The sequence below is a fragment of the Phaseolus vulgaris genome, chromosome 10, assembly GCF_000499845.2.
Source record: "Phaseolus vulgaris cultivar G19833 chromosome 10, P. vulgaris v2.0, whole genome shotgun sequence".
Taxonomy (NCBI): Eukaryota; Viridiplantae; Streptophyta; class Magnoliopsida; order Fabales; family Fabaceae; genus Phaseolus; species Phaseolus vulgaris.
The window spans coordinates 42,486,010-42,513,768 of record NC_023750.2 but is presented as its reverse complement, the minus strand read 5'-3'; the positions used below and the strand labels follow the sequence as shown (position 1 = coordinate 42,513,768).

General features: G+C 31.8%; 3 protein-coding genes across 11 annotated transcripts; 2 read left to right on the top strand and 1 right to left on the bottom strand.

Annotated features, from left to right (window-relative positions):
* Window positions 1-457: 457 nt before the first annotated feature.
* Window positions 458-2,648, bottom strand: LOC137819318 (transcription factor bHLH87). Of its 2 annotated transcripts, XM_068623118.1 has the most exons (3): window positions 2,515-2,648; window positions 2,135-2,285; window positions 458-2,036 (listed from the first exon to the last, which is right to left on the bottom strand). In XM_068623118.1, the coding sequence occupies exon 3, from the start codon at window positions 1,968-1,970 to the stop codon at window positions 618-620; it is 1,353 nt and encodes a 450-aa protein (XP_068479219.1). In that variant the 5' UTR covers window positions 1,971-2,036; window positions 2,135-2,285; window positions 2,515-2,648; the 3' UTR covers window positions 458-617. The 2 variants fall into 2 exon arrangements, with proteins under 2 accessions (XP_068479219.1, XP_068479220.1); XM_068623119.1 differs by lacking the exon at window positions 2,515-2,648 and having other exon boundaries at window positions 2,135-2,308.
* A 9,790-nt stretch (window positions 2,649-12,438) lies between these two features.
* Window positions 12,439-19,003, top strand: LOC137818569 (protein HEADING DATE 3B-like). 8 transcript variants are annotated; one of them, XM_068622073.1, is made up of 7 exons: window positions 12,475-12,768; window positions 13,415-13,677; window positions 16,493-16,597; window positions 16,694-17,027; window positions 17,118-17,373; window positions 17,615-17,666; window positions 17,745-19,003. In XM_068622073.1, the coding sequence occupies exons 2-7, from the start codon at window positions 13,453-13,455 to the stop codon at window positions 18,738-18,740; spliced, it is 1,968 nt and encodes a 655-aa protein (XP_068478174.1). In that variant the 5' UTR covers window positions 12,475-12,768; window positions 13,415-13,452; the 3' UTR covers window positions 18,741-19,003. The 8 variants fall into 8 exon arrangements, with proteins under 8 accessions (XP_068478168.1, XP_068478174.1, XP_068478173.1 ...); XM_068622072.1 differs by having other exon boundaries at window positions 12,486-12,768; window positions 17,097-17,373; XM_068622068.1 differs by having other exon boundaries at window positions 12,486-12,768; window positions 16,493-17,027; window positions 17,097-17,373.
* Window positions 19,004-21,660: 2,657 nt separating this feature from the next.
* On the top strand, window positions 21,661-27,053 carry LOC137818156 (glycosyltransferase BC10-like). The gene is made up of 2 exons (XM_068621408.1): window positions 21,661-22,953; window positions 26,154-27,053. Exons 1-2 carry the CDS (start codon window positions 22,453-22,455, stop codon window positions 26,793-26,795), a joined length of 1,143 nt encoding a protein of 380 aa, XP_068477509.1. The 5' UTR covers window positions 21,661-22,452; the 3' UTR covers window positions 26,796-27,053.
* The last annotated feature ends 706 nt before the right edge of the window (window positions 27,054-27,759 follow it).

The following is a 27,759-nucleotide window of genomic DNA, read 5'->3' as shown; positions in this document are numbered from 1 at the left end:
TTTCAAGAGCACGCGTTGGGTCGAATCAAGGAGACAGGACCACTGACTATGCTCACTAATCGTAAGAGAATGTCTCGTGCATTGGTTAGCTAACAAAGCACATCAATTAAAATATCTTGTTTAAGCTCTCTCCAAGAAAAATGCACCTTAAACTATAATATAAAACACTTAAAAGTGACAATCACTTTCTCTAGCCCTTTATCTCAATAATAGGGTGCTATAATTGCTAGGCCTTTTTGCATGCTAAAAGTTAAGGCAAGGTAACTGGTTTTCATTATTTTCACTACTTCGGGCTAATCTAAATCAATTCACCACCACACTTCAATCTAGAAAATTGCAGTGACAGTGGTAGCATTTTAAGCAACACTGTAACCAAAAAAAGTGAAAACCGTATTTGCTCATGCATGGTGGGCTGGTGCAGTTGATTAATTATGATAGAAACCAGAGAATATCATCATTGAGATAATTCTAAACAAGTCACTGATGATTATACTAAAGACAATTACAATACAATGATACAAGTCATTAATTAGAGTTTTCTTGGCTAGAAAATGAAGATCAGATATGTTAATCATTGTGATTGGTAATGAAATGATTAGAGCATGATAGTAACAACATCAACCCTGGGAATGATGGATGTGACTGAGAGATGTTTGCACAGGAAATGAAGGGTTGAAAGAGAAGGCAATGCTTGTAGGAGGACAATTCATTGCATCAACTTTGTTTCCAAGACATTCCAGAGCCTTAACCTGTGACCTGAGAAACTTGAGGTAGTTTGCAGCCTCATCAAGCATTGATGCTGTGTCCATCTTGCTTCCCCCAGGCACAAGCTTCTGCAAAACCCTAATCCTTTCACTTATTCTCTCCCTTCTATGCCTAGCAGCCACAGTTTGTGGATCAGATGATATTCTCACATTCTTCCTCTTTGGCTTTTCAGCCCCATCCAAGCCAAAGTTCACAGGCCTAAAAGCTGCAGCCCTATATATCATTTCCTTCATTTGTGCAATGGCCTCTGGATCAGGCTCCTCAATGGATGAAGACCTGGATGAATTTGGTTGCTGGAAATTGATGTTATTTGAAAAGGAACTCGTGTCCCATCTGGGTTTCTTCCTTTTTGATGGATCATCTGAGATAAGTCTGAATCCACCTTCTTCAATAGAAGAAGAATTCTGAACAATACTGAAGCAGGAACCACTGCCAGTGGCACCAACTTTGATCATTTCAGTTTCCTCAGGGCTCCTCTTTGAAAAATTAGCCTTTGATTGTACTGTTTTTCCTTGATCAAAGGAGCTTTGAGAAACTGTTTCATCAACTTCATTGACTGGACACTTCATGTCTTTCTTTCTACCATTGGAAGCATTACTCTCAGATTCACCAGTGGAAGCTGCACTGCCACTGCTGAAGTTCCACAAGTTTCTACAGTCAGATAAAATCATTGAGATCCCATCATCTTCAACAGATGTGTCTGGGTTGCTATTGGTAGCTGAAATCAAGCAGTCAAAAGATTCAAGAGAGCAAGTACCCTTCCCATTTTGTGACCCTTTGACAAGTTGTTGTTGCTGCTGTTGTTGGTGGGCCATGCTGAAACCTGGCATGTAGTTGCTAATCAGGTTCATACTTTGAGCTCCATTGACCGATAGAGACGGGTATGATTGAGATGTGAAAGTTTCTCCCCAACTGGCTCCAGTTCCTGATTTCACTGGCATCATGGTTGGTGCATGCTGTAAAAGATTTGTGTTTTGCCTTTGCATCTCATCCATTATCTCTGAAGAAGTGGTGGTAGCATCTGCTGACTGATAAATCACTCTTTCAGAATATGAGTGTGCATGAGCTTTCTCCAATTCATGTATTTGATTGAGAACATTGGACATGGAGTAGCCTCCTTCAAAGTCTGGTGGTGACTGAATAGTATTCCACAGGATTTGTGTGTTTGCTTCAAGTTGAGAGGTATCCCAACTCAAACCATCCATAGATGATTGTAATTTTTTATGTAGAAAATTTAGTTGAAACTTGGAGGAGAAAATTATCCTGGTTACCTATCATGTTGAAGACAATAATATATTAGATGGAATAAACAAAATCCAAAATACTTATCTCAGCAGAAAAATTACAAAATTGACCTGAAGGGCCTTACCAGTTCCCACTTGTAGATCAACTTCTGCCAGAGCAAGATTAGAATCCTTAATAATTGTTCAAGAGTCTTCAATGTCAGCGATGAAACAGAGGAAAAAACCCAGCTTTTATATCAAGATTTTGCACACTCTGGTTGTGGCATTAACTTCCCTCTTAAAATTCAATGTGGAGATAAATGTGAGGAGGTGAAAAAAAAGGACCAAATGGGTTAGGTCAGATTGAGAAACTGAATTTTATGCAGTACTCTATTCTGAAAGTACAAGTTTGAGAAGAAAGAGAATTGTCTGTCTCTTATAAAAGATAAATAGTTCAGATACGTTTAACAAACTGGAAAGAGAAGAGAAGAGAATAGAAAGTGAGACAATAAGGTTAAGGTTGTACCTTGAGCTGCCATTGAAGAAGTGCAGAACTGATGCACCTGTTTGTTTTGGAGAACCTTGTATAGATAGGAAGAACAAAAGGTACATGCTTTTATAATAAAACAAGCATTGGTACTTGAGCAATTACGTCAGGAAACTGTATAATAAATAACTCCTTCAACATGAATATAAAATTACACAAAAGAACAAACAAAAAAAGAAGCTATTATTAACTATTATGTTATAATAACATGGTTTTAACAGTTTAGAGCAATATAGTTGTTTTCCAAAGGATAATGCTTTTTTATCAGTTAGGTGGGTCTATAAATAAAACTGTTTCTGCAGACAGTGAGCATGAGACTTCAGAGTGGTATTTTTGAATGCCAAATCCTCATTTTTTATCTTATAGAACCGTTTCTTGTATTCTTTTTAAGTGCAGAAAGCTCTGACCCCTTTTTTTGGTTGCTTAGTAAAAACTGCACTGTAAGTGAAGCATCTTTTTAACACCAATAATACCCTCTTTATAAAAGCTTTCTGTGTTAATCATGGTCTTAATCATAGCCCTGCAAATGTTTTCACTTTCTACCACCATATTCTTTATCTTCATACATATAACATACCGAAAAAAATAAGGTAAGAAACTCAGATTAACATAGGAAATGGTAAACTACATAATAGAGTTTAGCAGATATGTGGCAAAAGATAGTTGGCATAAAAGGTAAAAATTTACTAGTTGTACAGAATTATACTAAGGATATACATGAAATAGAATATATGTATATAGTAACTCCTAAAATTTGGTGTGAAAATTTAATAATGTATAAAGTAAGCGTGTTATGTTTATAAGGGTGACACCTGAAAACTCATTAGAATAAAGCATCATATACACAATCTGAAAAAATCTGGTTTGAATATAGTTTGATAGAGTTGTTTATCTGATAGTGGAGAGAGTCACAGTGGCAGAAACAAGTTGGTAGCAGTCAGAAGATTAGCAGAGAGAGAAAGCATATGAAGGCTACTCACATTCATATACCCTTGACATGCACATGCACCCCATCTTTGCATTTTCCAGGTGAGTGAATGGGTTCCCATGTCTTATGTTTTTTCACCTGCAGCAGATACAGTGATGCTTATGAATACATGTCAAAGAACACGTTTGAGAGAGCATAATGCACCAAAACTCATCTTATTCTCTTATTATATTAATTACCAATTATAATGTCTAAAGAATAACTAATCTGCAATTATTTATGACGTCAACTTTATGTTGTTAATTATAAAGATGTGTATGAATTATCCATAGTTCATGCTTTAAAATGTTACTATGTATATATAACAGGATGAATAATCTTTTGGGAATAGAGAAACTTGCACTGTCGAATAATATATGAAAAAGAAGAAAAAGGATTAAACACTATTTGGTGTATGATGGGAGTAAATAAATTTGCAAAGAAAGCTTTTTTTTTACAAAAATTATATTTATATTGTATAGTCTAGAAATATGGCAAATTCTCTCAGCACATCTATATTTTTTTTTATGTACTTTCATATATTTTTTAACAGTATCTTTATGAGTATGTTAGAGAGTATGAGTGTGGTGTTTTCTTTTTCATTTTCAAGTGGTCGTGATTGTTTATAGTGACAGGTAGCAATTAGTGGTGAAGTTGGTGGTTAAGATAATTGTATTTTTATTTGCTTATGTATATTTTGTAGAAATCACAAAACTCAAAAAAGAAACTAACGAGATACAAAAATGAAATACAAAACTCAGAAAAAAAAAATACAACGAATATTCTTATCAATTCTATCACACACTCAAATGATGAAATTATTCTTTTAAACGTTCCGGCAAAAAAGAATGAAAATATCACGAGGGATAGAAAAGTACAAAGGTACATAGGTGTACCTTGAATTATTTATAAAAGTGGAATTATGCTTCATTTAATAATTATTGAAGTAATTAAACCCACTTTATTTATATATATATATATATATATATTTATATATATGAAAATTGAAGTAAAGAAAAAGGGGAATGTATGAATCGGGAAAGTTCCATAGCATAGTTATTGGGGCATTTGGGTGGGCCCATGATTGGGCCTAGTGGTTTGTCTTTGATGAGAATGTCAAAATCTCAATCAATGCCAACACAGGACGTGACCTGTCGGCTTACCATTCAGCCATCTTATCAGCTCGGCTCGGCTCAATCACAAAAGACCTCGCACGTGAACTGAAGGCTTCTCTCACACGTGTCGATCATCCATTGGTTCAAGCTCTGATGTGATAGCCTGCACCCACGTGGCATGCAAGATTAAAACAAGGATTTGCATCCAAGTTAGCCACTTTGGCCTTAGTGGCTTGTGAAATATTTCCAAATACTAGAGTATTCTTCTTCTATCTATTCATTTTACTAATCTTTTGTGTTTCATATTACCAAATAATAATTATCATTTGGAATCAATGGTGATATTTTTTACTATTTTGAGGTGTAAAAAAAGAGAATAATTATGAAATATTTATTTTGAGATGTCATTTAAGATCAATATGAATATTTTTTTTCTTTTAAATCATAGTTAAAGCTTTATTTATGGTAATTATTTTATTAGTTTTTTGAATTTTTGTGTCAATGAGTCATCCTCACAAGCATTAGTCTCGTCACCTTAAATAGAAGAAATTATTATGTATGGACAAGAGTCGTGAAGTTCGTCATTCTCTTCAAAATACACCTGAATTCAAGGTCAATTTGATATCGATTACAAAATTATTTGCTAAATTTTTATATTGATTTGAATTCTTACTTTTGTGATATCAAAGAGACCTTAAGCTAGAAAACGATCGCTACAACTAAATATCTACATGGATTATATATGCTAATTTATCAGGTAATTCATTCAACAAACACTGATTTAACTCATTCTCTTTATTCATGTAACACAACTTATCTACATGAATTTGACATCTATAATTTGGTTGTGTTAAATTAATGTCTGCATATATAATTTGCATAGTAACCTTCCTTTTGTTTCTAGTATGACTAAATCAATACATTTTTTTTTTAATCTTTTACATGATACTTAGGGATTATGCTCCACTACCTCTATTACATATAGTTATAGATATTTTTTAATCATCATTTATGATTTTCTCGATTTAGTTCAATTAATTTAATGAAACATATAGGTGAAAAGAGTTATTAGCTGAAGAATCTTATTAGTTATATAGAAATACAATTTAATGCAAAACTTAAGACAATCTAAAGTGATAATGAACTAACGAGTTTTTATTTTGCAAATCAAATTACTTGTATTGAAACTTATCAACACAATAAGTGTAGTCAAACAAAAACATCAACATATCATAAATATTGTTTAAGTATTAATGTTTCAAACTAATTTATGAAATCTTTTGTTCTTATATGCGATTCCTTTCATTAAGAGATATTTCACACTTTTATTACAAAATAAGTGTCCTTACATTGCCTATTATTTAGCCTACTCAACTACTTTCAAATATAGTTAAAATAAATTGTCAATAGTGAATAAAAATTCTTTTTTAAATTTGAGTAATTTGATATTATATTTTTAGACAGAAAAATGAGTCAAATATGTCCAATTGGCTTTCAAGTAAAGTGAGAAGCATTGACTTCAAGATAGAAATTAGTTAAAAAAAATTTGTAACCTTACTTTATTTATAAAAAAATATAAAGTTTGATGTATCAAAGCATAAAATTGTGATGTAAAATATCAATTTTGTTTATTTTTAATACAGTACTTATTTTGTTTTAAATTAAAATAAAATACACAATCCAAATCACGACTTGTTTTTTTCCTTCTTAACTACGAAATTTATTTTCCTGCTTCTCGTTGGCATATCTTAAATTTTCTATTATTTTAACATCATCTAAAGTATTTGAAGTTTATCTTTATTTGGAATTATTCTATGTGCACCCAAAATAATATTTTATTCTTTAGATGTCTATTTCAACACAAATAAATACAAAAAAAATAGTCAAATATATCGTGCTTTATATGAATACTTTGCCCTAAAAGAGAAAAATATATAAATAAAAAATATTAGTAATAAGAAAACTACAAGTAAAACATATATATGTAAAAGTAATTATACATGTCATAGTAATTCATTTTTCCAAGATTAATCTCATCTCATTTTCAAACAACTAATTATAATTTGTTTTTTTAATAACATCCTAAAAAAAACTAAATTTGTTATATAATATTAGTCAATGGAAAAAAATCACAAAAACTTAATGTTTCACAATCAAAATCATTAATTTCCTTGATTATATTCAAGGATAAGAGTTAGACCAGAGTAATAACTAGTCCTTTTTCTAGAAGGAAAATAATGATGATGTTCTAAATTCAATTTAGTTCAACTTTCTAGACAGAAAGAGAAAAAAAAATCTGAAACCAAAAAAAATATATGTAATTTAATTTTGTTCAGATTAAAAGTAATATTAAATTAGAAGGCTATCTCTTTGCCCTTTGACTTTATTGGTTTGCTTATTAACTTTTTTTATACATGTTTTTTAAAATCATTTTTACTTCACAATTAATAAACTAAACAAAATATAGTAAATATAAATGTTTTGTTACGTTTATATATATTCTACATAGTTTAGGAGTTGAATTCGACAATTTAAATATATATTTTTCTTTTAATTAAAAAAATATTTTACAATATTTTTACATTTTGAAAAGTATATATTTCTCAAAAGAACCCTAAAATAAAAATAAACATATATAAGAGAGGTTGTTGGATGAAACAAATAAGTCAAACTATTCTTTCATGTGTGAACTTTTTTTTTCAACAATTACTGCAAATTTTTTGGCTTTTAGCATCTGTTCAAAAGAAAGTTCAATAATTGAGTGGCTGAAATTCAATGTAAAAAGCAAAAATAAATAAATATTATATATATATATATATATATATGATAAAGTTTTTGATGGTGAAATATGCAGGATAAAGTGATAAACCCAATCAAGAACCAACCAATTGTTGGAAGTCTTAACTGAGCAGAAAATTTTGTATGTATATAAATATTTATAAAATAAAATTTATTTCTGTATAATTTTTTAAAAAAAAAACTAAAAAGAAAACAGGAAAGATTTTCTACAAATTGTGTATAAGCTGCATACAAGTTAATTTTAGTTTATAAAAGAATCATTTTTATTTTTCTCTTTTATTAAGTAAAGCTTTCATCCATCAGATTAATATATCATTTGTTAAAAGTTTTAAAAACATTTATTAATATAGTAGAAATAAATTACACAAGTACTACATGATAATTATATATACTTTATTATTTTTGCTTATAAGTTTTCATTTTAATCTAATTTATTAAACTTTAGATTTAACATTATAAATTTTTGAGTCTAATTCAACCTATAGAATCAGCGTATAAAGTGAGACTCCTATTTTTTTATATATCATGATATGTTTTTATCTCTAATTAATGTGTAATATTTAATAATTTTATTGTATATTATTTTATTATAAATAGTTATGTTTAAATATAAATATTTTTTTGTATTTTTTTAATAATTTTTTTTTATGTGGTGATAGATAATTATTGTTATTTGAAGTACTAACCCAACTGAAATGTCAAGTTTTACATTAATACTAAGATGAGAGTTTTAAAAAAAAACATAAATAATTTGGAAATATTTAGTTTTAAATTTTAAGGGGATATTAATAAAAGTTTGTGATGGTAAAGGAAAAATTGAGAGAATAAAAGGGATAATGAGAAGGGAAGAAGATAAAGAAGGTGCATACTCTATGGACCATTGAGATATTGGACATTTTTTTAGGTATATCCATGAAAAGCCAAAAGCTTGAGAATTACCCTAAAAATGGAGAATGTGGTGGTGCCCATTAAGAAAGGCTCCATAACTCTTTGAACTCACTCTCTAAGTTCTTATGAACAAATGTGAATGAAGATGAGATAGGGAAAGAGATGTGACCACCATTGTTGACAAAATACAACCATTAATCAAACAATTTCCTTCTTTTCCATGCCATTCTCTCCTTCAATTTCTTCCATGTACAACATGCTTGGGTCAACAACATCCAAATAAAATAAAAAATAACATCTAATAATTGGAATTCCATTTTCAAAATATATTCGTCTGATCCGAAATAAGTGTTTTGTCACAGTTTTGTCTTTAAAATACGTCTTTATGAATTGAAGGAAGAAAGAATATATAAAATACTCTTAACATTTATTCTTGAACAATGTTTAATGACCTCGACTCATAAACAACGTAAAATGACCTCGACTTCTAAACAATGTGAAATTATATTGACTCCTCGACTTCCAAACAACATGAAATAACCTCGACTTCTAAACAACGTGAGATTATATTACGGTGAGATTATATTACGGTGAGATTATATTAACCATATCGAAACAAAATAAAATACCATTTTTCTCTTACCTTTCTATAAAATATTATATGGTTTTATCCTTGAATTTCCTAAGCTGGTGATAATAATATGATTTGACTCCCACGTGCACAAACACAGGCCTACACAATCATATCTATTTTTTCTTTAATTTTTTATTAATTTTGGAAATATTTTTGTTAATGTTGAATTTTTTCTATTGGAAATTCATAGTAATTTGATAATCAATATTTTATATAAAGAAACAGTTTAAATAGACTATGGATACATGAATATTCTTTTTTAAATATAAACTTTTTATAAATATTATTTTTCAGACACATTTTTATTCGGTGTGTGATCGATAAACTCACACACACTTAAACACATTTTTATAGTGTTTGATAAACTCCATTAAGATCTTAATAGTTAATTATTATTATTACTATTTAATTCATATTTTTTTCTACAATACATAAACCACGTGCCAACACACAAAATGCATGTTAAGATAATTTAATCATGACATACACATTAATCATTATTAAATAATAACTAATAAAGTCAAGATACTTTGAGGGCTCACGTTAAATGATGTGATTAAGAATATAAAATTAAAACCAAGGTGTATTTTATTATGTATAAATTTTAAAAATAAATAATGTTAATATAAATATAGTATAGAGTTTTAAAATAATATAAATTTTAAAAAGATTAAGATAATAACCAAAACACAACTCAAAGTCTTAAAAATATATTGTGTAACTTTTAAAATATGAATCCCCTAATTTTAGTTTTAAGTTTAAATAAGTTAATGGGATAGATTAAATTATAAATATTCGTGATCTACATATCAATCTTAATTTACTTCTAAGATAATATATTTTTTCCAAATCTTTCTAATGAACGAGTTGAAAAAGTTTTAATCCTTAAAATCTTAATGTAAAGTGATATAGGATTGATGTCAAAGTAAGTTTATTCCAAAAATAAGATTTCAGTAAAAGTTACTACTTCTAAAAATTCATTTCCAAAATATAATTTATTTATTTATAATTTTTTTACAAATTTACTGGTTCTGCATGTGTATTATAAAAAATTTAATGTTTTTTTTCCTCAAACTAAGTTATAGATTTATGTTTCATATTTATAAGTTTATATGATTAGTATTATATGTACGTTTTTATACTATTTTTTTAATAAAACTTTAATATATATATATATATATATATATATATATATATATTATTGTGTGTTTAGTTGTAATTTTGAATTTTGTAATTAAGTTACAAATAATTGAATATTTATTTACGAGTTTTCTTCTTTATCTATTGAAGCGTTTTTTAAAAATAAAACTGTGACGTGTCTTGAGTTTCAAAATAAATAATATCTTATTTATGGTGATTTATCTATTAATGTTATCTCAATGGATTTGAGATCAAAACATTGGCATGATTTATAGAATGAAAGAAACATTTATCTCTTAATCTATCGAGACGCCTTTTAAAAATAAAACGAGTTTAAAACTCCAAAGCATACAATATCTCAAATGTTGTGATTAATCTTAGTAATGACATTTCAAAATACTTGAAATCGGAAAAAAATTAAAATTTTACCCTATAGTTTTTTCTCATATAAACTTTTTAACTTGTGATTCATGTGGGTTAGGATTAAATCCCATAAGTGAATAAATTTTTCAGATATAATAAAAGGTGATATTATTTAGCACCAATGTGACACACACAGATAAATAAATTGCCTGATTTAATTTAAACTATATGTCACAAAATTAACATAAACATACTATACTTTAAAGAATATCTTCTTACACATTTACAAATATAATTTTTTTTTCTTAAAGTAATATATGAAACACTTTTCACGTAAGAATCGCACGTTGCAAAGAAAAATTGACTGTTTCTTCCTGCACCTCCATATCTTCTTCTGACACCTCCATACACAACATGAAAATATATTTTTATCCTTCTTGTGCCACCCCCATAGAATAACTTTCGGATTATGTAATCCGGAAACGCATTTGGAAAAAGACTTCTGGATTACATAATCCGAAAGTTAAAAAGACTTTCGGATTATATAATCCATAAAGTAATCATGCATCTGAAAAAAACTTCCGGATTATATAATCCGGAAGCTAATTACAAATTTGAAAAATGACTTCCGGATTATGTAATCCAGAATATTACAGAGGGGTAGTTTTGGAAATACGAAAATATATGGAGGTGAGAGAAGAAGGTATGGAGGTGCAGGAAGAAACAGCCAGAAAAATTGCTTGGACGTTGCTGTTCCTTACTTGATTTAAAAGCCCAATCTATGGCTCGATTGCACCACAAGTTATAATTGGGCTCGTATTAATAAAAATATTTTTCCCTGCACCTCATAATTTCTAACTGCATCCCTATAACTTTAAAATGACTATTTTATCCTTCATAAAGCTTCGCATTACTTGTTTTAAAAATCTTTGGGAACAAGCTTTACAAAATTTTCAGAATATGATTTTTAGAACAGGATTTTCAGAGCAAAATTCATGGAATAAAATTTTCAGAACAGGATTTTTAATAATTTTGTTTTAGTAGAAGGGTGTAGGTAGTCATATGAGGAGCACGAAGAAAAAAACAAAAACAAAAATCAATAAAAGTATTTATGTCATCTTTTGGATAAAATTTATGATAAGAATTTGAAAAAAAAAATGCAAGAGAAATAGTATAGATGAGAAGGAGAAATTGGCTGTTCATTTATTTGGTTGAAAATAGATTTAAAAAAAGAAAAGACTTCCCTAAATAAATCATTGTATTTTCTTCCTTTATCATTACAAAGCTATTAAAATACAATATTAATTGCACATGTGTAAAATTAGGATGGAGAATGAGAGAAAGTGGGGCTTAAAAATTGAAAAATGAAAATTAAAGGATATTCAAATAAAAGACAAAAATATCTTTGAGCCTTTCAGACAAGTTGTTTATTGGCTAATTTGGGCACTATATATTTTTCCACTTTCTCCCCAACCATTTATTTTCCTTTTTTAATGAAACACACAAACGTTCCATCATTACAAAATAAATTGAATGAAGTTTGAAACAAATCACACTCTCAATTACCAAGATGAAGAGAAAAAGTATCAAGATAAAAAAAATGCTTATTTCAGAAAGAAAAAAAATCATTTGATTAATTAACCTACCTTTTTTGGTAACAAAATGTATAAAACATTAATTGATAAGTATTTTTCTTCAATGTAATTATATTTGTTTGATGTATGAAGAAGATCTTGGAAATCTAATATTACTATTAGTTCATAATGATTGTGTGCCACGTAACCTAAGTAAGATCGAAAATGGTGACGTGTCTAGGACCAAATAATAAATATCCGTTTTGGTATGTTGAAAGTGGATGATGTTATCTTAAAGAAAGTAATCACGTGTTAGTGAAAAAAAAGGTAGCAGAAGAGAAGAGAAGACAACCTTTGTGTTGTGTTGTGTTGAAGGAAAGTTGATTGGAGGGTGACATGCACGCATGTAGGAGGAGGAGTGGCAGTGGTTTTTGTTAGAAAGATTATAAAAAATGGGAAAAAAGAACGTGTGGTAACCATGCAGTGTCTTACCCTTTGGTCTTGCCTTGCAGTTCGCCAAAGGCAAAAGAAAGTAAGTGCGTGCAAAGACCCGGTCACTGCCTCTGTCTCCAATCATCCACATTCATTATGCCATGTTACTCTCCCTCATATACTCTTTGCCTCCTCTTCCTCATCAATTCAACAACATGCTCATGCTAATGGTAGGGTCACTCACAACACAACGCTCTTGCATCACCATGCTCTTTCATACTCACACGGGAACACTGCTTTCTTTCTCTTCCAACAATATTGGTATATTATTTCACATTACACCCCTCACTACCCCATATTCTTCACTTCTTTACATTCTTTTATTGCTCAAGCCCTCGTGGTTCCATGCTGGCCTTGTTTTCCAACTCTATCTATCTATCTATCTATTTCAGATATTCCTTTTTTTCTTTGTTGAAGAAAAATCTATCTTTCTATCTATCTATCTATCTATCTCTTATGTGCTTGCAACAGTTTTGCCTTTGATCTCCTTTTGTTTACGTGTTGCTAGCCTTCATTAGGGTTCTTGTGCTTTTCTAAGTGTTTGATGTTTGGTTTTGAGCTGAAAAGTTTAGTTTTTGACCACTGGGTACATGTGGGTTTGTGTTTTTTAAACTCTGCTCTATTTTCTGGTGTTTTCCTCTTCCTTGTCAAGAATGTGGGATCAGAAAAACTGTTGTTTTGGAGCTGATTAACTTTTTTTTTGTCCTTTTGTTTTGTGTGGATTGATTGATTTATTCTGACATGGTTGGATTTGTTTTTGCTGGTTGAATTCGGCAACGGAACTTGTTTCTGTTGTGTGGATTTGAGTTTGTGATACTCCTGAAGTGGGTTATGCTACTGAGAAACACGTTCTCGGGTGCTGATTTTGTATGGGAGGATTGAAAAGTGTGTTTTGTGAAATTGGCAGAGATATAAAGTTGTTGCGTGTGGATAGTGTGTAGAAGGATGAATAGGATGAGAGGGGGAATCGAAGAGAGCAAGGAGATTAGCCCAATGTTTCCAAGATTGCATGTTAAGGATGCAGAGAAAGGAGGACCAAAAGCACCTCCAAGGAATAAGATGGCACTCTATGAACAATTCAGCATCCCTTCTCAGAGTTTTGCACCAGGATCAGCATCCTTGTTTCCACTTCCGCTCAGAAACTACACAGGTCCTACATCATCAAGCCACGTGAGTCGAGTGAAGTTCTTCAAATTCTTGCCTTTGATAATTTCCTCTACCATCGTATCTTTCTCTTATTTCACAGTTTGTTGGAACCGAACTCTTTTTTCTTATTTCTACCCTTTTGATAGACGTATTCAGCTTGAATGAAGGTAAACTTGGAAATTTTAAACGTAATTTAAGTAATAGTGATGAACAAAACACAGAAGTATTCTTAAATGGTATTCAAATGAAGCATGCAACTGTATCAACAATGCAGTATCTCTTTTCTTTTAGCAATTTCTTTCTGTTATTCTCAAATACCTCTATCTGTTTCTGCCCCCTTAATTTTTGTCTAGGATCTTTGAATTATGAATATCTCTCTCTTTTCTTATGGAAGCAAGGGAAGTGGCTGTACCATCTTTTTAACTCTCAAGTGGTTCTGCATTTTATCTATGTTGGGTTCGTCAACAATATCAAAACAAGAAACACAAGAACATTGAAGAAAACACTTTTATTAGAACCAAACGGTCTATACAGAGAATACCACAATACAGTATGTGGTCTAAGCCCACAAAGCCTCAATATGTAGACCCTATACTAACAGAAAACCATTTAAAACAAATAACTGTTATAGAATAGTTATAATAAATACATACTAGTCTTAACACTACTAGATGATCTTCTTTTCCTTCACATTAGACGGTCTAACAGTCTGACTAAACTCTTCAGCACATGGTCTGTTGTACATGATTTAGAATCGATCATCACAATCTTACATGGAGTACTGTTGGTTTTTGAGAAAGGAAATAATATAAAATATTTTGAATTAAAGAAGCATTTGAGTCTAACTTGTAAATAGCTAAATATAAAGTTTGCTCCATGATTTTAGGAGTTGTTGGTGACTAAAATCTGGAACTAAATAATCCACTAACAGCTAAAATCAAGATAATATATTCTTATGAATTTAATAATTGAATTATTCAAAATCAAAATTATTTTGAGATCATCCTAGGCACATTTCCAACACTCTTATCTTGGAGGTTGTAAACTCTTAGCTTCTTCCTAAAAAAACTAACTTTGCTGATATAGAATGACTTGGTAAAGACATCAACAATATGATGATCTTCTGTTCTAGTTTAATATTCTCCTACTGAAGTATTCTGTATTATCGTCTCCCTCTGATATATTTAGGCCGTAACATGTTCAATTCAACATTTAACTTCTTAGTCAACTCTTGATGCCTATCCTTAGTTAATTTTGTTTGCATCAGAACTTCTTATATTTGTTTCAATAGCATTAACTCTAAATTCAAAGTTTTTAGACACTTCTCACCATGCTCAACCTTTCAACTTTCTCTAAATAAAAATTTGTCTCTCTGGTGACGATATCATACTTCCTTTTCCACTCCTTTTGAACACTGAGCTTGTTCCTTTGCTGCTGTCAACCTTGATTCAGCAGCACCACTTTTAGACTGGGGGCTACTATAACAAGACCAACTTCTTGTTTTTCTTCTTCTTTTCCTCTTCATTTTCTACTTTCTTTTACCAAAATTCAGTTATATCCTCTTCTATTTAAAAATAATTTTGCTCCTCCTCCAATGGATTTAATGCAAAACTTTCTCCCCTCATTTTAACTAGGAAAATATCTTTGCCATGGACATATTTAATTGTGCATGATTTATTTTCCAACAACATTTTATAACCCTTTTGAATTGTTGTCCAACACTAAACAAATTTGTATCAATTTCATAAACATATAACACAAAAAGTGAACTTTCTATTGAGTGGGCTGAGATTGTTATTGTTTATTTTCCTTTCATAGCAATACACTTGCCACAATGCTGATAAGGTTGATAACTTTTCTGTTCATCCTTCCCTTTATTGTAATTATTTGCATTACTCTATCTCATAAGCCTTCATTCTTCTTGGGCCTTGCAAGGCATGTAACACTTTTGCTAAAGTGATCTTGTACAAATCCTTTGTGTTCTCCAAAGTAGTTGTAAATGTCTCATATCTTTCTGACACTGTTACAGGAATTTTTTAGATAATTCTTGAATCAGAAAGCTCAGTGCCAAGTAATCTTACCTTGTTAGCCATGTCCAACAATATCTTTGAGTACTTTTTAATTTTTTCAAATTCATTCATCCATTGGAGCTTCAATTCCCTCATCAATTTCAAGGTTTGCATGCCTCAAATCCTTTCATCTCTTGCATACTCTTCCTTCAGATCACCCCAAATTTCTTTTCTTTTTATTTCCAAATCACGATCCTGGTGAAGATTGTTGTTGAAACACCAACAGAGAGACATGATTTTGCTTCTGCTTTCCGGATTTTTTCCTCTTATGGTGGGATTGTTTGGCAGTGGAAGTACTTCATAATCCTCTTTAACAACTTCCCAAAGATTCAAAATCTCTAGATAAGCCTCCTTTTTTACAGCCTAAAGATCATAGTTTGCTCCATCAAACACCCGAGGTGTAAATTGTGAGAAATTTGATTCAACATCCGTCCCTCAAGAAGAAAGCTCGGATACCACTTGTTGGTTTTTGTTTAAGGATAGAAGAAAAACAATCGAACAGGGAAATAATATAAAACTTTATGCAGAAACTCTTCGTGCTGAAACAATATGTCACTTGAGGACTAGCACTTGTGGAACAAACACTTAAATGTTTCACTGAGCATTCCATATTATTTGACGTGAGACTTAAACACTCCATACTACCCATGTCCTTATCAGCTTAGAAGCATGCGTAACACAAACGTGATATAGTTAGATATTTATACCAAAAGTTTTTCTGTCTATTGTTTGCAACCATTTTTAATTGTTATGTTTATGCTGTGCTGCAGATCAGTAGCAACCAAAGCATCCAATTCACCTACAATGCACCTTCTATTATGGCTGAGAAGAGTCAAGCTTACAATTTTAGAAGGAGTAACTTAACCAAACGCACGGTGAGTCGTGAGCGAGAGAAACGAAGAAGCCTACAAGTTACCAATTTAAACTTCTTATGCTCATTGTCATTTACTAGTAAAAACAATTCATTTCAGCAAGAGAATTTCATCAATAGTAAGAATTCTCTGAAAGCACTTGATGGTGAAGATGTTTTTATAACTTCTGGTTCTGCACATGGAAAAAGCTCATCCTTCCAAAATAATAAAGACGAAGGCGGTTGTAATTTGAGCTGTTCTCTTAAAAATCTGAACTCATTTAGAAAGAAGGTGAATTCACCAGGTGTTGTAGACCCGAAGTCAGCACAATATGGGAAGATCCAGATGGAGGAGCTTACAAAAGTGAGTCAAAATGGTCAGAAGCCAGAGGAAGTGCTCTCGTTAGATGGTTTTGGTGACATGACAGATACATCATTAATGTCATTGGTGCAAGGTAGGGATTCTAAATCAATGAATAAAGAACATAGATCTTTGAAGGATGAAATTAGAAGTATTTCAGTAGATAGCTTGAAAACATTGCAAGGTAGCAGTGTCCATACACATGAAGAACATGCAACTTTTGGGGACAAATTCAACTCAAGGGACCATCACATGGAGAAGCCAGCTGCTGGTGATGTGCACAAATGTTCTGGTGAGTTAGAAATTGGTAGAAGGTTCTTCCTTGACAAGGGAGCTGGGAACGAAGATGAGGAGACATCGGCTATGCATATTTCCCCTGACAATGTTGTAGGAGCTATAGGTGAACAGCAATTTTGGAAAGCCAGAAGAACTATCGTCAAGTAAGTTTACCTGTCTAGTAACATGTGTTTATAATTTCACCTTTCTCTCTTTTTGTTAAAATACTTCTGAACTATGCTGAGTTTGTTATTGTTTGCAAGAAATATCTGTAAGTTTTTTAGTGCATTGGCTTTCAATGTGGTCAAATACATTTTTGGTTTACCTTTATCCGTTTATTTATTTAAACATGATCTTTACATTATGTTCCCTACTTTGACCTGATACTGACATTACTATATTCAGCCAACAGAAAATCTTTGTCATGCAAGTGTTTGAATTGCATAGACTGATAAAGGTAATTGCCAAACTAGATACTCTTAACTGTTTTCACTCATCAGAATATGAGAAGTAACTAAACATTTCTTGGAAGCAGGTGCAAAGATTAATTGCAGGCTCACCCCATATATTGCTTATTGATAACCTTTTACTTAACAAGCCACCACCAAAAACATCCACCACCAAGAAATTTCAATCTGATTTTGTTGGCGAAAAACCATCCTCAGTTGTTAAACTTGACAGTAAATCCGTGAAGGCCCCTACTGCTGAGCATGCTACAAACAGTGCAGTAGAGAAGATTCCCATTCCTTGTTTCAACAACATAACCAAAGGCCATACTAATCAGCCGCCAAACTTTGGCCATCATTTAGCAAAGCTTCCAATAGCCTCCTCAGATACAAATTCCAAACAGTCCCCAAGCTATGTCTACCCCCCACCAGGAAACCAGTGGCTAGTTCCTGTCATGTCACCATCCGAAGGGCTAGTATACAAACCAGTCTTAGGGCCATGCCCTCCAAATGCAGGCTTCATGGCACCCATATACGGCACTTGTGGCTCAGTTAGCTTCAATCCTTTAAGCAAAGATGTTTCTTCAGAAGCAGCTCTTGCTCCAAGTTCCCACCAAAAGTTTGGAATCCTTTCTGGTTCATCTTTGCCCCAGTTCTTACCACCACCCTTCATCCATAATCCATCTTCTATATCAGCTTCAGCTGTTGAGCAAATGGGGCAGTCCAATGGTCCTGAAAACCACAACTCATGTGGAGAAGTCAATTCTGCCATAATATACCAAAGCTCATCTAACATATCCAGCCCCACAAGCCAAGTGATGTCAAGAAACATTTCAACTCACCACTCACCCAAAGATAAAGAACCACAGAGAAGCACAGCTAGCAGTCCTTCCAAGAGGATGAGTGCTGCAGAAGTACTTCCTTTGTTTCCTTTGGCTCCGACATTTTGGCAAACAGAAGATAGGAACACTCAGGTTGAACTGCAGCCAAGAGTAATCAAAGCCATGCCCCACAATCCAAAATCAGCTAGTGAATCAGCTGCAAGGATATTCAGATCAATACAAGAAGAAAGGAAACATTTGTAACTAGTAACATGCTCTGTCTCATCACATCACATGTCTGTTAATTCCTGATATTTCTAGTTTCACACTCTAACTCTGTATGTACCTATAACCATTTTTGTCTTATAATAATATTGCATGGGTGGAACCTAAGCAACATTGTAAATTCATGAGACCAAACAAAAATATTTGTACCAATCACTTGAAGAAATGAAGAGATTTCAGCAGCTCTTTCGGCCTTGTACAAACAAGTTATTCAAATTATTAATAATATCTCATTGTATAAATTTGGTTATCCATGTTTTCTTTTTGAAATTTGATTCTCACGCAATTTTAAATGGCAATTTTGATTTATTTATTAACTTAACATTTATTTTTTAACAAAAACATCAACGTAATAGTAAACTACTGACATGGTACGAGGCAAATTCTTCTGGTACCATTGCACTCTATCATTTTTCAAATTTTCCAAAATTATTATCTATTTTGGATTTGAAATTCAAAAAATAAAATTCAAAAATTAAAATCTCATTCTAAAAAAGAAAATTCGAAACACAAAAAATACATATTAAAAAAGAAAATTCGAAACACAATTTTTTTATTCACATCCTCCTTTTATTTAATGTCATTTTCACCATTTAGTAAGATATAACATTTTGCCAATTATTTATTACATGCTTTATTTTTTAATTTTTCTTTTTCAAATTATGCTATTTTAATCACATATCTTTCGAACATTCATTTAGGAAATGTAAAGACAAATGCTAATTCTTAAACTTAGATCGGTATAAAACATCTACATCTAACAAATATAGTATGAAATTCTTAAATAGTTTGAGTCCAAAAACTAGCAAAATTCCAAAATTTAAAATGATAATTATTATTTTATTGAATTTATAAATGAACTATCAATATATATAAATCTTACGAAGTTGATTCAAATTTATGCGTCCGATTTCAAAATGTTTATATGTTTAGCCTTTTCTTTATTTTGAGATGATCTGTTTTAACAATTTCTTTATTTTAATTTTTATCATTTTTTATATAAAAAGAACAAGTAAACTACTTTTTTTCTTTCAACATTTCTTAAATTAAATTAAATATATCAATAAAGGGAAAGGGTAGTTAAATTAAGAATATTTAATATTTTAAATTAAGTAAATATGTTTACAATCACTATAAACTTTGATTTTAGTTCTTATAAAAAAGTTATTTAATTTTTATCCCAAGAATTTATTTCACATTTACTAGTGCCCAATAATGTCAACATTTCATATATTTAAAAAAGATTTTTAATTTTCTGAATTTAATACCTTAAAATGAACTTTAAGACTTAAAGTAGTATTTTTTTTATTTTATTTTATAGAGATATTTTTTAAAGAACTAAGCATAAAGGAGATTTTTTTATGTAAACCAAAATTAAAATTTATTCATTTATGAAAGGTAAAAGTCATTAGTTTTCAATTGTGAAGGATACAATATAAAGAATTTGTTTTATAGAGATTACAATCGACTTATATATTTTATAGGAGTGAAAAAATTTAATTTTTTTAAAAAATTATCAATTGTTTTAAAAAAGTGAAACATACTATAATTTAATTTTCCAAAAATTCTAAAGATTCTTGCACATACTTGAAGAAAGAGCATATTTGAAGCATTAATTAACCAAGAAGCAAAGTAATAATTTGGTGGCCATTTTTACCAAGAAGATCTTAAGTAAAACGTTGGCATCATCACCATCAAAACTTTGAAGGAAAGGAAAAAGAAAATCCAGTGAATGAATTCTTAAAGGACTGAAAAAGTTTGGTGGTCCACCAATTATTCTACCATGACTCACTATGATTGGGGAAAATGCTTAGAAAGAAACAAAATCAACAAGAATAAAAGGAAAACCCTACACTCACCCTTCAACAATTTACTTTCTCTAGAAACTGCTCCATCGCAGACGATATATTGACAATTATGTACCAGATTACATTATAAAAATAAAATAATTTTTTTTAAATAAAATAATTTTAAAATTATATTGATTAAATTAGAATTTATAGTTATAAATTAGTGTATTTTAATTTGCAGTTGTTAAAGTAATATTTTTTTAATGAAATAAAAAAAATCGCATTACAAGTACAAATGGGTATTGCTGATAATAACAAAAAATTACAAATGGGACATAATGGGCAATTTTCAACCAACAACATGGACTTAATGTCCAAGACCTATAATCATAGATGGTAATAAAAACTACAAGAAAAATTAATTGTGCTGGCCAAATATTTGTATTATGTTATTAATTATTAACTCGCATTAAATAATTAAATTAATTTTTTTACAAGATTCTAAGTCAAAATTTCATTAAAATATTTGATCTTAATTTCTAATATTGGTAAAAAGATATAAAAAAGAAAAGAAAAAAAAGGAATGTATCAAATAAATATTTATGTTGATATCTAATTAATTGTTTAATTTTTATACTTATATAATCTTAAAGTTGTTGTTCATAGACATGTATGTCTGAAATCACAAATCAATTAAAAATTAAGACATTTAATAATATATAAGTAAGTGTAAATCCCGTCTTATAAATCAGGTCGATAAAGTTAAATTAGACTTAAATTTTATTTTTTAATATGATATCAGAGTCATCTAAAATTTATCTTAACCAGAATTTGTTGAACTTATCAGAACTATGGATATATATATATATATAACCTATATAATTTGATACATAAATTAAATATTTATCTTAACGATAGTTTGTTGGATTTATTATATATCTGGACTATGGACATAGTGTGATGTAGAGTTGTATATGAATTGAATGAATAATTAATTGTTTATATGAATGTTAAAAAACTAGAAACCAACATCAATGGTGTGGGCCGAATCCAACCAAACCCAAAACGACAGCAACAACTTAAGCTCAAAAAGTAACAGACAAAAATCTATGGAACTCATCTTAGGTTAGTAATAATAGGTTTTATTCTAATCATGATTTATGCTGCTGTTTTTTTTTTTCTCTCTCTCTCCTATCTATGAGTACCCGTTTCGTTTCAACCTTTAACTCATCAGGTTCCATTCAAAGCCTAAAACGGAAACTGAAAATTAGAAACACCACTTAGCACGTTTTTCTGCACAGTCATGAATGAAAATGCTGAGATAGCACAATTCCCACTTCCATTGAAATCTGGCGTTATTCAAGTCTGAGGGAGAAAATTGTGAAGGGATCCACCAAAAGTTTTTATTTTTCATTGATTGAACTCTGTATATAACTGGCTTTTCAACATGGCATCATGGTAATGCACTTCTCAGCCTATTTTTCCTTGTTTTTCTTCTCTCACCAATCCACTCACCCTTCAAGCCGTTTCCACCCTTTCCGAGAAAACGGGACACGAAGCTTTTGATTTGTTCGTAAGTCAGGACTTTCTGGTTTTTGAATGGTGTGAGCATCGTTGGTTTTGTGGGAAGTTGATTTTGTTTCGTTGTTTGATGTGATCTCGTGCTTGGGTTGGGTTTTGATCTGTTATTTGATATGGCTTGTGATTGGTTCTCCCAATAAAGAAGTAGGGGTGCCCCATGTGGTAGAATTTTGAATGGTGTGGCACGTTTGTTTTGATTTGGTTTTGCTTTGAAAAGTGAGGCTTTTGATGCGTATGAGGTGTTTGTGAGATTGATTATGTGTAAAGGAACACGAGTACTGTGATCCTAGGTTTGATTGGTAGAGAGCTGAGAAAAAACCATGCAGTCTAGAATGGAAGAAGGGAAGGACCCTGCTGTGAGAGCTACTCCCTCTAGGCCCTTCCCTTTGAGGCTTCTGCAGTTCTTCTTGGTATTTTTGGTTATTGGCCTGGGCGCTTCGTTTCTTAGCATGTACATGATTAGGCATTTTGGTATTCATAATGTGGCTTTGGTACAGTCTACTATTAAACCTTGCTTTGAGCTGCCGGTGACCATAGAAAATTGGATTAGGCCTTCATCTGGTTTGCTGCATAGCATGAATGACACTGAACTCTTCTGGCGAGCTACTTTTGTTCCGAGGGTCAAGAATTATCCCTTTGAAAGAACTCCCAAGATTGCCTTCATGTTCTTGACCAAGGGACCGTTGCCAATGGCACCACTCTGGGAGAAGTTCTTTAAAGGGAATGAGAGGCTTTATTCAATCTATGTTCATTCGTTGCCATCGTATAGTGCGGATTTTCCACCATCATCAGTTTTTCATAGAAGACAGATCCCAAGCCAGGTATAATCTAGCATTATTCGATGTGAATTTAGCTTTCAATGTCTCATTGTGTTAGGTGCTATATGCATTCATTAGGGAAGTCATTCTCCTTATGGTTTTCCATGTTTACAATTGTTCATCAGCATGTTTTTCATCCAAATTCTATATTATTAGCCGTAGGCCACAGCAATGCAATGCCATTTATTTGTTGGTGTTTCAACCCATCCACATTTATTATGGAGGTTTGTGATGGGTGCTGCTAATTTATGGTCGTATTAAATGATGGTCAAATCCCATTCCTATGTTTCGTTCGTATAAGTTTGTTAAAAGGCCTATAAACATTAAGAATACGGTTTAATACAATATCTTATTCAAAAGACTAGCACTCTAACCCTTATATTTACTAGCTAATTGACTGCTAACTCTACTAAAATATGGAAAACAAATCATGATAATTACTTAGAAATATGGAAAAAAATCCTAGGATAAGAAACTATTCTAAAGCATAAGATATGTATCTGGATCCTATCTTGCTGCCACTTCTTCTAGCCCCCTCCATACTCTCTGTCTCCTCCTTCCTATCTTTCTTTCCCACTTTAACCCCACACTTCTCTATTCTCTCTTCCCTCCTCTCTTTCTTTCTGCTTGCTCTAAAGGCAAGATGCCGATGAGGATCCGATTTGATGAGATACTATAAGATAACAAACTAATGCTAAGAGGTAATTTTATACATTCTATAAGAAATTATAGATATTTTTTCTATATTCTGATGATCTCCATCAAACTGAAGCTTATTTTAAGCTTGTCACAAATATACCTTTGTTTGAGATCTTACATTGCAAGACCCACTTGTCAACCGAAGCAATTGTGCAAGGTGGCCAACACTTGTATCTGTTGAAGCCCTTGGCCAAAAAAAGAGAGATTGGGTCTCAAATGAATAGGACAAACCACCGATGCAACCACAAACACAACTAAAAGACCAAAATATTTCCAACAAATGAAACTAACAACTTAGAAACGGTTGCACAGGCAGTCAAATAGAGCCATCACAAACAAGCCCCTATAAGGTGGCACAACTGCTCCACATATCAACAAACTCGCAGCAGAAAGAGTCACGTGAAAGAACCTCTAGTAGTGACTCTTGAACATAAGGATGATCGATGGCCTCTGAATTAAACCGTAGTAGCTAGCGATTCTTTCACTTGATGACTTTGCAGTGGGCTGGCCCTTACAGAAGCTGAAACCTTATAACTTTGCAGTGGGCTTGCCCGCACTCTCTTAATTAATCGAATGTCATCTACTATTGAGAGCAGGGTACCTCACTCCATATTGTATCATGATGACCCTTTATTTCATGTTCCTACTTGGGTTTTTTGCTTATGTTTTGTTCATTATCTTGATAAAATTTCGTTTCTGCCATCCTCCTTCCATGCATATCTTTTATATGAATGTTGATATTATCCTTTTCAAGGATAGTCCCTTCTTTGCATCTTCTGTTGAATAGGATTCTATTTCCCAAGTATTACATACATGTTCCTTTCTTGCTTTTGTTTCTCCAATCTAAAGCCTTTCAATCCTCATTCTCTCATCACTTATCAATGTCATCCTCCTATGCCAATTAAAAGAACACCTTGTGGAGAGTACAGGTAACTCATCCCCTGCCCCCGTCTTTTTCTCTAGAACAAAACTGTCAGTTTCTTGATAATCAACCCATTTCTCTCCGTAAATACATCTGTTTTAGTCACAAGCTTCATTCCATTAGTATTTTATGTAGTTAAAATCGCTTATCACCCTTACATTATGCTTTTATCTTTTTGTCATGTCCTTTGTCTCTATTCCCAAGTCTGTATAGGAAACACTTTTTTTAAGCAAGCTGGAAACAAGTTGTGATTGATGAGATGATAACTTTAGATTCCAAGCCATTTGAACCCTTGTACCTTTACCTCTAAGGATATCTATCAATGATGCCCCTGGGTTTACACAAGGGGTGGACATGGGTCCGGGCAATTCTACAGTTCGGACTATTGAATATTTCCATCAACTTTGTTTCATTTAATTATGATTTTATTTTCCTTCTATTTGTTTTTCTGTTTTATTAGTAAGATGCAATGACTTAACTTAAACCAACTTCAAAGTGATTGGATTGGTTTGATTTGAGTTGTCTAAAATTTAATTGAAAAACCTGAGCTTACCCTAACCAATTGACATTGATTACTTTGGATCTAAGTATTCCTTAAATCTAACGCACCAGACTAGTGTCCTCCCTCGCTTTACACTGTTAAGTGGATCCAGATGGGCAAATTGATTGATTTTAAAATTTGGTCTTGACTAAACCCATGTATTTGGTCTAATAGATCTAGTGTAGTAACAATCTCTCCCTAATTGTAGTAAACCCCTTGTATAATAGAACTGGGAGACTATTCCAAACAAGTTTGTCTCACTCAGATTTTGTTCTTCTCTCTGCATTTTAAGTCTGGAATTATCCAACATATGGATCTCTGACATATTTTCTTGGAATAAGATCGTAATAGGAAAAGAAAAATTCACATTCCTGGTTCTTCGTATGTGAATTATATCCAGGTAAAGGGAAATTTCTTTGCTTTGGTCTGTTTAATAGATTTTTCTTAAAAAATACTGCATTCCGGCTGTAGTATACTACATATCATTCAATCAGATCCATCGTAATAGCATGTATTAAAGTTGATTGTCAAATTTATTATAAATATACCACGTAAATGAGTAATTGACACCGTCTTCACTTACATACATGTAGCATTTTTTGTAAGCAATTAGATGAAACATTAATAGTGGATTAAAATTACTTAATTTTGGTAAATTGGAGGACCAAATCTATATACGATTAAAATTTTATAGGACTAAAATTGCATATTCATGAAACTATAGGGATAAAAAGTAAATTTAAGTATTTTTTATTAAATATGTTGCCCTTAATAACCACTGTTAACTACAAAACTGAATTAGTCCTTCCATGTTCTGCCATTTTTTAACTGTTACCAATCACACATTTGTGCAAAATCATTAAAAAGTTTTAGAAATATTTTCAATGGTTAACTACAAAATCTTAAATCACACTCCTTGAGATGTTCATCAAATTGTGAAGAGCTTTTAAATTTTCATAATGTGACTGTTAGACGAAGAATAGGTTAAGGAGGAATATTTTGTGATTTTAAGAAATTTCTAATCAGCATTCTCCTTCACAGGTTGCCGAGTGGGGAATGATGAGTATGTGTGATGCTGAAAGAAGACTTCTGGCCAATGCATTGCTTGATATCTCAAATGAATGGTTTATCCTCGTATCTGAATCCTGCATTCCTCTCCAGAACTTCAGCATTGTGTACCGTTACATATCACGCTCGAGGTATAGCTTTATGGGTGCAGTTGATGAACCTGGCCCTTATGGAAGAGGACGCTATGATGAAAACATGGCACCTGAGATCAACATGAGTGACTGGCGTAAGGGGTCTCAGTGGTTTGAAATTAACCGGGAACTGGCCGTTAAAATAGTTGGAGACAGTACTTACTATCCAAAGCTCAAAGATTTCTGCTTACCACACAAATGCTATGTTGATGAGCACTATTTCCAGACAATGTTAACAATTAATGCTCCTCGTCTTTTGGCAAATAGAAGCCTAACTTTTGTGGACTGGTCAAGGGGTGGTGCTCATCCAGCTACTTTTGGAAAGGATGACATCAAAGAGGAATTCTTCAAGAAAATTTTGCAAGATCAGACATGTCTTTACAATAACCAGCCATCTTCGCTTTGCTTCTTATTTGCTAGAAAATTTTCACCTAATGCTTTAGGCCCTCTTTTAGACATAGCAACCAAAACTCTAGGAATTTGAAAAGTGCATGGCTGATAAGCTGCATCTTCGAAGGAGTGCTGAGTGGAGCATGTTAGTTAGCCATCTGCTACTCCATTACAGTCACCTGATTCATTATCCCTGTATCGCAGGAATTTTGAGCTGCTCCTCCTGCATGTAGTTGTGTAGAACATTGAATCTAAAAACCACATTTTTGTACAAGTATTAGCCAAAATATTGACTAATACTTTTATTGGATTACTCATTAGATGAATAAATATTGCAGTTATCTTTTTGGAATATGTCTTGCCATTAAGGTGTAAACACTACTTATTTTTCTGGGCATTAAAAAATGCATTAGCACCTATAATAGTATACTGTTTTGAGGCATCTTTGTGGTTCTTTAAATTGGCAGTTTCCATCTCTGCTACTTGGTTTATCTTGTAAGTTTGTAACTAAGATGCTATGAAACGTACCCAGATGTCAGAATTATAGTTTTGTTTCAAATTGGCAATATAAGAGCCCCTCCATTCACCTTATTTTATTGAATAGTTGTGTGGTACCATACTACCGCCAGTGCAGGCCAAACATGGCAGAAACAGAAGACATGTTTTAATAGTAAACTAACTTGTGTTAAAGGAGAATATAAGTTGTGTATGCATTTTACATTAAAAAAATTGCCTTGCAATATTTTTAGGGTGGCTAGCTATTGCATGAATAAAGAAAAGGCTTAACGTTGGATAAACTTCTTAATAACTAGTTGTAGAAAAATAAAATAAAAAGTAAACAAATGGTTACTTTTCTATAAATTAAAATATCTCATTTAACTTTTTTCAGAAAGTGAAGTATAAAGTTATGATTTATAAGAAAAGTGTACTTTTTGTTTCCTTTTCCATTCCTTTTTCATCTTTTTTGCCCAGAGCTGTGCTTGTTAATCTCACTTGCCCAACAGCTAAATGCACATCTAGTTATTTTAAAGGTAAAGTACTTAAGAATCTACACCAGG